Source organism: Choloepus didactylus, chromosome 1, assembly GCF_015220235.1.
Source record: "Choloepus didactylus isolate mChoDid1 chromosome 1, mChoDid1.pri, whole genome shotgun sequence".
Lineage (NCBI taxonomy): Eukaryota > Metazoa > Chordata > Mammalia > Pilosa > Megalonychidae > Choloepus > Choloepus didactylus.
In genome coordinates this window covers 84,912,488-84,924,736 of record NC_051307.1, presented here as the reverse complement: position 1 = coordinate 84,924,736, position 12,249 = coordinate 84,912,488, and the positions used below count along the sequence as shown (strand labels likewise).

General features: G+C 34.9%; 1 protein-coding gene across 2 annotated transcripts in view; it reads left to right on the top strand.

Moving 5' to 3' along the window:
• Window positions 1-12,249, top strand: part of IGSF11 (immunoglobulin superfamily member 11) — a 190,593-nt gene that overhangs the window by 145,610 nt on the left and 32,734 nt on the right. For both annotated transcript variants that reach the window (XM_037835961.1, XM_037835951.1), the window contains exons 2-4: window positions 6,434-6,597; window positions 8,037-8,244; window positions 9,982-10,137. In XM_037835961.1, the coding sequence (XP_037691889.1) occupies window positions 6,434-6,597; window positions 8,037-8,244; window positions 9,982-10,137 (528 nt within the window). The remainder of the gene's footprint in view (window positions 1-6,433; window positions 6,598-8,036; window positions 8,245-9,981; window positions 10,138-12,249) is intronic.

The following is a 12,249-nucleotide window of genomic DNA, read 5'->3' as shown; positions in this document are numbered from 1 at the left end:
TTGCTTCTTAAGGAAGTAAAATTTACTTCTTAAGTAAGTAAAATTGTCTACAATTTTACTGTAGACATTTAGGGCTATAAATTCCCTCTCACCACTGCCCTCACTGCATCCCATAAGTTTTGATATGTTGTGTTCTCATTTCCATTTGTGTCAATATATTTACTAATTTCTCTTGCTATTCTTTAACCCACTGATTGTTTGAGTGTGTTGTTTATCTTCCATATATTTGTGAATTTTTCAATTCTCCATGTATTACTGATTTCCAGCTTCATTCCATTATGATCAGAGAAAGTGCTTCGTATAATTTCAATCTTCTTAAATTTATTGAGTCTTGTTTTGTGACCCAGCATGTTGTCTATCCTGGACAATGATCCATGAGCACTTGGGAAGAATATTTATCCTCCTGTTTTGGAGTGCAATGTTTTGTATGTGTTAGGTCTAGTTAATTTTTCATTTTATTAGTGTTCTTTGTTTCCTTATTGATCCTCAGTCTAGATGTTCTATCTATTGATAAGAGTGTTGTATTGAAGTCTCCCACTATTTTTTAGAGATATGTAGATCTCCCTTCAGTTTTGCCAGTGTTTGCCTCATGTATTTTGGGGCACCCTGTTTAGGTGCATAAATATTTATGATTGTTATTTCTTCTTGGTGAATTGCCCATTGTATTAATATATAGTGTACTTATTTGTCTCCTTTAACAATTTTGCATTTAAAGTCTATTTTGTCTGATATTGGTATAGCTACCCCAACTATTCTTTGGTTATTGTTTGCATGGAATATCTTTTTCCAATCTTGAACTTTCAACCTATTTGTGTCCTTGTTCTAAGGTGAGTCTTTTATAAACAGCATATAGATGGATAATATTTTTTTTAATGTATTCTACTGATCTTTGTCTCTTGATTGGGAAGTTTAATACATTAACAGTCAGTGTTATTATTCTAAAGGCCAAACTTCAGCCATTTTATCCTTTGGCTTTTAAATGTGACATCTTGTTTTTGTCTCTCTTTTTACCCTTTTAGTTACCTTTACTGATAATCTTCATTTCTGCACTCTTCTCCAAGTCACTCTCTCCTGCCATTTCCTTTCAGCCTGCAGAACTGCCTTTGATATTTCTTGTACAGTTGGTCTTTTGTTGACAAACTGTCTCAATTTCTGTCTCTCTCTGTCTGTCTGTGATTATTTTAAACTCTCTCTCATTTTTTAATGACAGTTTTTATGGATAATGAATTCTTGAATGCAAGTTTTTCTCTTTCAGTACCTTAAATATATTGTACCACTGCCTTCATACCTCCATGGTTTCTGGTGAGAAATTGGCACAGTCTTATTGAGCATCCCTTGTATGTGATGAATTGCTTTTTCTCTTGCTGCTTTCAGAATTCTTTCTTTTTTTTTAGTCTTTGGCATTTTATATTCTGATTAGTATGTGTCTTGGACTAGGTCTATTAGGATTTGTTCTGTTTGAAGTATGTTGCACTTCTTGTACAAGTATATTTCTATCTTTCATGAGAGTTGGGAAATTTTTGACCATTATTTCCTCAAATATTCTTTGTACTTTTCCTTTCTCTTCTCCTTCTGGGACAGTCATGACATGTATGTGTGTGTGTTTCTTGCTGTCATGCAATGCCCTGAAACTCTGCTTAGTATTTTCAATTCTTTTCTCTATCTGTTCTGTCTGTGCAATTTTAGATGTCCCATTCTAGTTAGCGGATCCTTTCTTCTGTCTCTTGAAATCTGCTGTTGTATCCTTCTCATGTATTTTTAATCTCTTCTCTTGTGTCTTTCTTTCTCATAAGTTCTATGATTTTTCTTTGCCTGCTTTCAAATTCTTCTTTTTGCTCACCCAGTGTCTTCTTAGTATCCTTTATCTCTTTAGCCATGTTTTCCTTCTTCTCCTTGAATGATTTAGGAGATTTGTTTGAACATCTTTGATTAGTTCCAAATTCTATGTCTCCCTTTTAGCTTGTTCCTTTGACTGGGCCTTATCTTCCCGCTCTTAGTATGGCTTGTAATATTTTGCTGACATCTAGGCATGTAATTATCTTGATGAGTTTACTTCGATGGTCAATTTCTTCTCTTACCTAGAGTTTTGTTGTTGATTGGCTTTGTGATAAGTTCCTTTTTTGACATTTGGTTCATCTTACTCTGTATCTTTAGAATTGCCCATGTTTTACTGATCAAAACAGGACTATGGACCTGTGAAGGGGACACAGACCATTTCAAAAGGTCTCTGGCTAGAAGTTCAGGAAAGACACCAAAGAGCTCTTTTTTTCAGGTCCCTGAAGCTGTGCTTTCCCGGCATGCCCAGCAGATGGTGCTCTTTGTTCTACTGTTCCCAGCAGCCCTAGGAAGGGAGTGTGTGTTTTTTTTTTTCTTCCCTGGAAGCTAAATACATTTTTAATCCATTATTTAGCATTGAAGTTTAAAAGTTTGCCTAGAATGTTAAACATAGAAATATACTCTAAAAAGAAATAGGACTTACCGGTTTTTTTAATAAGTTGCAGGGGTGGGGGGGAGTGGATTAAGCATTTAAAATGTAAGAAAAACACCCATTTCTCTCCTCCTCATTGTTGCTGAGAAATTTTTGATGACTCAGTGCAACTAGTATGTTAAACAGGAGTCATGAGCTACCGTTACAAAGCAACTTTATTTTCTTTTCCACATCCCTTTAAATTTATACAGGAGCCAGTTCTCCTTTCCCTAGATGAAAACTTAAGCAGACTACACAACTTTTCTGATCACACTGAGTTGAAAAATAAAACAAAACAAGAAAAATCTGAATTTATATTCAGAAATATATGTATATATAATTTCCTGACTGTCAATGATATAACCTCTTTGAATCCAGTGGTCCACCTCCAGCTTCCTTCTGCTGAAGTTCCATCAGCCAGTCCTCTTGGACAGACCACACCACTTTCTGACTATTGCAACCTTGAGCTGGTTTCTTATTCTCTCTGGGTCTCCATTTTTTCTTCTGTAGAATGGGGATAATGTCAGTAGATACCGCATAGGATTAAATGAGTTAATATAGATAAAGTGCTTAGGATAGGCTTGGTGCATGGCCAGTGTTCCATAAATGTTAGCTAGCAGTGGTGGTAGCAGCATTAGTCTTCATCAGTGTCTGGTTTTGCTCTCAAAATACTGTTTGATGGTGTATTATTGAGCCCTATTTACAGATGATGAAACAAAACAGACACAGAGAGCTTAAGTGACTCATTTGGGACTACACAACCAAGTAAATGAAAGAGCCACATTTCAAGACAGCTCTGATTTCAAGCCTACACTTTCTTAAAATATCTGGAATATTTTTCTGCAGCCATCTCAATACTTGAGATTTCAAAGATAACCTTATTACAAGAACGTGAAGTAAATGCAGTCAGTCTTTCATAGCTTCTACCACCCCAGAGGCTTGCTTTTTCCCAGCAGATGTGCTGTTTTCCCCAGCTCCTTCCCCTATCCTGTGAATCTGCTTTCCCTCTAGTTAATTACTACTAATTTTTTGTGTTTTTCCCATCTACATCTTTTTGGTTTATTCTTAATTGATATTGGTCTTTAAAAAATTTTTTTTTTATCAAAGATTGTTTGAACTCAACTTGAAATTAGTAAATTGAGGGTGAAGTGTATGGGGGAGGTTCTATTCCCTTTACTTCTTCTTGGAGGATTGGCTTCTGTGCTTATTCTCAGAAACATCTCCAGGGGCATTTATAATCATTGTAACAAATAAATTCCCTTACCTTTCTTCTACCCTGTGAAGTGGTTTGTTCCCGTATTCCTTGCTAGCTCCATCATCAAATAACCTCTTTTCACCTCTAATGCCTGAAGTTTTTTCAACTTACAGACTTCTAATGTTATGTAACTCAGAGGCTTTTCCTCATGTTATCAGGTGCTTTATATTCTATCACAAATGGCTTATTTTATTAAACATTTTATCCTGCAAATGTAACTCCTGAGAACATCATCAGACTATATGTGAAGAACGTGAAGTTCTATAGAAGGAAGGTGCTATGTAAGTTTATTTTTTCAACTAATTGTAACCATAACAGTATGTTATAGTGTTACTTTTTGAGGGGAGAATTGAGATAGTACCACTTCAAAATAAAACATTTTGAGATACTGCCATGGACTTAATGTATTTTTCATGATTTAGAATAACTTCTTTGTAGGGCCCCCTGACCTATTTTAATCTCCTGTTACCCTTATACTGTTCCATAACCTGCGGGGCGGGGGTGGGGGGCAGGTGTTTTTTTCAGAAGAGATAACAGTTGGTTTTGACTTGCCAGGATTTGACTGTCTGTGACTCACTGTTTCCTGTTTTTGAATTTTAACAGCATTATTGAGGTATAATTTATATTCTACAGAATTCACCCTTTTAAAGTATTTTTAGTAAATTTATAGAGTTGTACAATCATCATAGCAATCCAACTTTAGAACTTTTCCACCACCTTAAAAAAGTTTCCTTGAGCCTATTTACATTAATCCTCACTTCCTCCTCCCCACTCCCAGGCGACCACTGATCTGCTTTCTGTCTCTCCAAATTTGCCTATTCTGGATATTTCCTCTGAATGGAATCATATAGTACGTCGTGTTTTCCATCTGGCTTCTTTCATTTAGCAAAATGTTTTTGAGAGGTCCATTCATGTTGTAGCATATATCTGTAGTTTACTGTTGTTTTTTTTTTTTTTTTATTTCTCAATAGTATTCCATTGTGTGGTTATACCATATTTTGTTTATCCATCCTCTAGTTGATGGATAGTTACATTGTTTCATGTATAGGGCATGATATGATATTCTGTCATATTCATGTGAGCCTTTGTGTGAATATATATTTTTGTTTTATTTGGGTATTTTTACTGGGAATGGAATTGCTGGGTTGTATGGTAAATTTATGTTTAACGTTTTAAGAAATTGTGAAAACTATTTTCCATAGTGGCTGTACCATTTTACATTCCCACCAACAATGCATAAGGATTTGTTTCTCCACATCCTCACCAGCACCTTGGTGCATTGTCTTAATTATAACCATTGAAGTTGAGGTATAGTGGTATCTTTTTATGGCTTTAATATGCATTTCCCTAATGAAGAATGCTGTTGAACATCTTTCCATGTGGTTTTTAGCCAATTGTATGTATTCTTTGGTGAAATGTCTATTTCAGATCTTTTGTCTGTTTAAAAATTAGGTTGTTTGTCTTTTTATTATTGTGTTGTATTAGTTCTTTTTATATTCTGGATACAAGCCCTTTATCAGATATATGATTTGCAAATATTTTCTCCCTGTCCATGCCTTGGCTTTTTAATTTTATTTTAAAGCACAAGCTTTTTTTAAAAAAATTTTAATTAAGTTCAATTTATTAATTTATTTTCTTTTATGATTCATGGTTTTAATGATGTATCTGAGACCTCTTTACCCCAAAGTCACAGAAATTTTCTCCTATGTTTACTTCTAGATGTTTTATAGTTTTGACTTTTATATTTAGGTCTGTGGTACATTTTGAGTTGATTTATTCATATGGCATGTGAGGTAATGGTTCAAGTATATTTTCTCGCGTATGAATATCAGGTTGTCCCAGCAGCATTTGCTGAAGACTGTTCTGTTCGCATTTGTCTTGGACATTTGTTGAAAAGCAGTTGACCATATATATAAGGGGGTTTATTTCAGAACTGGCAATCTTATACCTTTTATGTATGTATCTATCCTTATGCAAATCTTATACTGTCTTGATTACTATGCTTTACAATGAATTTTCAAATAAGATACTATGTACTTTCTAATTTATTCTTTTTTTTCAATATTCTCTTAGCTATTCTAGTTCTTTGCCTTTTCATATAAATTTTAGAATTAATTTGTTGATATCTACCAAAAGCCTGCTGGGATCTTGATTGGGATTACTCTGAATCTGTAGATCAATTTGGGGAGAACTGGCATCTTAGCAATATTGAATATTCCAGTTCATGAATATTGTGTATCTCTCCATTTATCTAGAATTGTTTGATTTCTTCATCCATATTTTATAGTTTTCAGTATATAGATCCTGTACATATTTTGTTAGATTTATATATAAACATTTAATTTTGGAATGTACTATTGTAAAAGATGCTTTAAAAATTTACATTTTATTTCTTATCTCACATCACCATTGCAAGTTTTGCTCAAACCCTATCAGTTGACTTCTCCCATGTTGTATATAAATCTGTCCAAATACCAGATCGTTTTACAAAATAGGGTAGCCTCTAATATTTTTCAACTGTAGTTTCTAGGAGGTAAATGAATGAACCATTTTTATTGCTTTAATTCAATGATGGTAAGTAGTTGCTTTGTTAGACTGTCATGTCAGTATGTTCACATTATCAATAATGTAAAACACACAAACCTTTTCTGAGGGGGCTTGAGCTGTCAGGAAAGGGTGAGCACACAACCTCCCTGTTCCTTTTTCTGTAGGTGTCGCAGCTTCCCTGGAAGTCTCAGAGAGTCCTGGGAGTATCCAAGTGGCCCGGAGTCAGACAGCAGTACTGCCCTGTACCTTCACCACTAGTGCTGCCCTCGTTAACCTCAATGTCATTTGGATGGTCATTCCACTCTCCAATGCTAACCAACCTGAACAGGTACTTCTGTTCTATGAACTACACATTTATCCTGTGCTGCCTTTAAAATCTTAATCTTTTTTAAAAAGAGGTGGGTAGAAAAACATGCTGAGTACATATTTGATTTCTGGAATAGGTGAAATTTGTATCATGCCTATGCTGTTTTAAGTGCTAGCCCATGCAACTGTTAGAAAAGGTGATCCCCTTTTTAGAAGACTTTTTTTATGAATTAACAAATATTAAAGGGACCCTTTTGTATAGGAACCTAGAATTTTATTGAAAGACATTACTGACAGGAAATACCAAGGCTAAAAAAACATTTTGACAGGAAGGGATTGGTATTGACACAGGTAGATAGATGAGAGAGTGCTTTTTTAAAAATAGTGATAATTGTAAGGAAATAATATTAAATAGTAGTATTTGCTTTTATTTGACTAATTTCACATGTATTAAAAAATAAACACAGCCAGGCATACTGGCTAGCCTCAGTGAGTCTCAAATAGATGAGGGTGGTTGCAAGAAAAAGTGTATGTGAAAATGGAAGCTACTACCCAATAAGCTGTATCAATTTCAAGAAACAGACCCATGGTTTGTAATACCCACTACAGAAAATAATGCTGAGAAAATTAAAGAATTGTGGTCATGACTACCCCTTTATTCCCTTAAGTAATGCATTTCTTTTATGAAGTTTTTCCGCTTCAATAAACTTATTACTACATAAAAACACCTGATAAGCTAAATTTTCTGGTATGAAATTTAAGCATATGTATTTTTTAGACGTTTCTTTTGTTTCATTAAACCATGGAATTTTTGTAGTTAGAATGAACCTTTGGAATCATTTTGTTTTACCCCATCATTTTAGGAGTTGGTGGTAGAGGCACAGGCAAAGAAAGAACTTGACCACAGTTACCAAAACACTTCCAGGTAGAGCTTGAATAGATCCCTTACTCTCAGGCCAAATGGCTTGTTGCTACATCCTTTTGAGTCCTTTTCTTTGAATAGTTAACTTTAATAATAGAGATTGATATAAGAGCAGCAATCATGGACTTGCAACTATTATTCTCTTGTATGAGACTTGTTTATTTTCAGTCTGTACTGTAATCTATCATTTTGTGACCTAGTAGGCATGGGAATGGCACTGCTGATTTTTTTTTTAACTTTATTTACTTAGGAATTCATTTTCTGATCTGATAAAATTATTTATGGGCTGATGGCAGAGCAGAATTAAAGGCATTTTCTATATTCTGAAGAGTTAGGTAAGGAAACGATGTTATTCCAATTTGGTATGTGAGAATTTAGCATCTTGAGATACCTATAGACAGATGCTATAGAGTTGATGACAGCTGTACAGTTAGAAATAAAATTTTCCAACAGGCAGTCTGCCATCTACCAGATAGTCAGTGCTATGTGTCCAGGAGGAGATGCAGTGACCAATTTATTTATTTTGCTTTCTTTTGCAGGTCATTCTGTATCAGGGTGGACAGATGTTTGACGGTGCCCCCCGGTTCCATGGTAGGGTAGGATTTACAGGCACCATGCCAGCCACCAATGTCTCCATCTTCATTAATAACACTCAGCTATCAGACACAGGCACCTACCAGTGTTTGGTCAACAACCTTCCTGACAGAGGGGGCAGGAACATTGGGGTCACTGGTCTTACAGTGTTAGGTGAGTGACAGGAAATTTTGCAGGCATTTTGGGTTTTACTTATGAATCTGCTTTCAAGCATGTTCACTTCTGCTCTTCTTTCTACAGTCTCAGTTTGATGGTGTCTTTTTCCTGTCTCCTCTCCTCTCAGTCCCATCTCTACTTTGCTACTCTATGCTTCTTACACATAATGCTCCCAACCTCTTTCTCCATTTCAGGTGACTCTCTAAAGCCTACTTCTGAAGTGCATTTTTCTGAAGATGGAGAAAGGTGAAATAAAATGCCAATCAAAAGTGGCCTCTCACTTTTTCTCCTGATTCTCCACCATTGTACTCAGGTGTCAGAATCTACTCACTGATTCCCTGTCAAACTCACCATGCTCTTCTTTTCCCTTCCATTATTGAGTTCACTTGGGAATACCAGTGTTGAGGATTCTTGCCTTTTTCCCTCTTTGGGTGAGAATATGCTATAGCCTTGGTGCCTTGTTCTCCAGTCTTCAAACAAAATATGAAAATTAAGAATTATATAGGAGATTTCTATTCTCAAAATCTTACTAATTTTTATATATTAAAAATTGTACAGATTTAAAAGTACTCTGAGGACTGAGTGCAGAGTACTAATGGGATTAATAAATTTTATTCTAGTGCTTATACCTATAAATTAGGTAACTGGCTTCCTACATTTTCCAAGTTTCTTTATTTTTTTCATTTTTTTTAAAGGAAGAAAAAAAGCTCTTCATGTATCTTACAGTTAATGCTAATTCCAAAGAATTATTTTGGGTTTTTCCTTCATAACATTGCAGTGGCAATGTCAGAGGCAGTAAATTGAGATTGGTTTTACTCCATCAAAGCAGTTAAGATTCTCTGAAGATTTTTACTTTTCCTACCCACACCCTTTCATTATTTTATCTCCCCTCAGCCACTCTCTTTCCTGTTCCACTATACACCCTGCATTCTTCTCTCATTCATTCATTCATTTTTGAAAGGGTGGACACATTTATTGAAAAATCACTAGCACTACAAATATGTCATCAATTGGGCTTAAATTGTACTGTCTACATTGCCCAGTAGAAGACATCAAGCATTGGGATTAATTTATATTTTTATTTGTTGCTTTTGCTATAAATTATCACCTTCTTCCTTTAGTATTCTTTTTTTTCTAATTTTTAATTTCATGTCCCTTGGAGCTTTTTTTGTCTTAATGATTGTAAAATGTCCGTTGCATTACTACCAACTAGTAGATACACTGGAACCTCACTCTAGCTTCCCCCATCATGAAACGGAATTTGATATAAAGTGGGCCTGTCTGATTTTTGTTGGTAAAGTAACAAGGTATCTTGTTAAGTCAGTTTTAGCAAGAAAGTAGCTGGCAAGGTGAGTGGTTGCTATTCCTTGAAATATATTCTCCAAAAATGGCCTCTTTCAGTAATGTTTTTAAAGGCAATATGTTGACATGAAGGAACTTGCAAATTCTTTATTTGAAGCAGAGTGAAACCAAGACCATAAGATACCTTGGAAAGATAGTCAAAGGGTAGACTCTTTTTACATATTTGCTCCCTGCCAGCTGAAGTTGTAGGCTCTGCACCTATGCCCAAGCCTCTGTATTAGTAGGTGACTGTCCTTGGGCTTCACCCATGAGAGTCTCCTGGTATGTGTTCTAAAAACAATGTTATACCAGTGTATGGAATGTTCATGTCTCTTCTGCTATCACTTGGATCATAGTAAATGCATACTTTATTGTTTATTCTTCCTGTTATAGTTCCCCCTTCTGCCCCACACTGCCAAATCCAAGGATCCCAAGATATTGGTAGTGATGTCATCCTGCTCTGTAGCTCAGAGGAAGGTATTCCTCGACCAACTTATCTCTGGGAGAAGTTAGACAATACCCTCAAACTACCTCCAACAGCCACTCAGGGTATGTATGACATTGCTTTAACCATTTAATTAGTTATCATGGAAAATTCTGATTCTATTATTTACAAAGTAATAGATTTGAAAAACAATAGTGTATTAGTAATTTCTGAATATGCTATCTGGATCATTTTGTGTGTTCAACTTTAGGGATAATAAAACATTTTCTTTCTCCTGTGCTGCCTTTATGAAATGTCTCTTCCAGGATAACTGTATGGAAGTTCTAACCTGTTAAGGTGAAGATTTTAAATAGCTAAATGGTGGCTTCTTGTAAGACAATCTTTGAAATTCATTACTGAGAATCCACTTCCTACTTGAGGTACAATGCCTATTTTAGTGTGAGAAACATCAGCATGGTTATGAGAGGGTTAATCCTCCTGTTTTCAGCCTCAAGTCTAATTAGAGGAGGAAGATGGGAAAGAGAACAGGAAAAGGCCTCAGATCACCGGAGATCCAGGAATTGATCACATCAGACAGGTAAAGATGGAGGAGACATGAGTATCATTGACGGTTTTCTACATATAATCTGACTATTTAAATTTTATATTAAGGAAACATCCTTGAAAAATTGACAGACTTTATGAAGTAAAATGAGAGGAAATTACAGAATTACATATAAAATGTTCTATTTCAAGAAAATATTTAGCAGCCTTGAGTGTTGCATCATCTCTGATACAGAAAATGTTTCTCGTGTCTTTCTCAGGACAGATTTACAAATCTGAAATATAAAGAGTTGGAAGTTAATGCAAAGATTCTAAACAACTGGGTTATGCTTGATAATTTTGAATCTTGTTGATGGTACATGTCTGTCTTGGAAAAGGAAAGTCTGTAGTTATATGGTAAAGTTAGACTTACTAAAGAACTAGGGCCACTGGCCTCTAACATGCCTTTAGATTTCCTCTAAGAATTCAACAGAAATATTAATGTACCTTCCCATTGTCTTTTTTTTTCCTTCATTTATTTTTTTGTCTTATTAGAGAAGTTGTGGGTTTACAGAACAATCTTGCATAAAACAGGATTCCCATTTACCACTCTATTATCAACACTTTGCATTGGTGTGGTATATTTGTGACAATTGATAAAAGCACATTTTTATAATTGTACTGTTAACTATAACTCTAGTCTATGGTTTAACTTAGGGTTCACTATTTGTGTCATGCAGTTCCGTGGATTTTATTTTAATTAACCTAGCCCAAATTCATTATTTAAATAAAATTTCTTTTCAAGATAACTACTTTTGGTTTACTTTAATAATGATTACCGCAATATTATTGTTTCCTGGTGGTCGTTCATTTGCTAAGTGTTTCAGCCACACTGTAAGCTCAAGAGCTTTTTTTGTGGCTAACTTGTTAATCTCACCATTGTAAGTGGCATGCTTAAAATAGCTCTTATCTTGAAATCCCAAAAACCATATTCAAATTCTAACTTTTCCTGTTACTATCTCTGAGAAAGTTCACTGTTCTGGACCTGTGTTGTCTCTTTGTAAAATAATGGAATTAAACAATATTATCTTCAAGGTCCTCTAGCTGTATTAATATTCCATGATTTATATTATAACATTTCTGTGGAATATTGGACTGAGTTTGGAATTACAAATAAACTTTTGAAAGTAGTTGTGTGTAAGTTGGTGGTTGTGTGTAAGTTGGTAAGTATGGAAAGAGCCTTCCATCCCTGTTTGTTTCTGGATAAGCATATATCAGTCAAACTTCTTGGTATCCTCTTTGCAATCTGAATATTCTTTAGTACTTGAGTGAAGTCATATGCCAACAATGTAAACACTTTTTGATTGGTTTCAGAATTACTTCAGAATTAATTTACCTCACCTATCATAATAATGCACATTAGTCAGATTTTTAAATTTAAATTCACCACTTGATATAAACATTAATAAAGTAGATCTCAAAATAGCATATAATCACAAAATAATTTAGGTTGATTCTTTCAGAAGATTTACTTTCCTTATTATGTTCACAGCTATTAAATATAAACTCAGGATGGGTTCTCTGAGAAAATAACATTTGGCATCAGGGGAGGACAACCCAGAATTCTGAATGGTGACAGGGGCAAAATATTTGGGGATTAAAAATTGCCCTTGTGTATCGGGGATAGCTTTAAG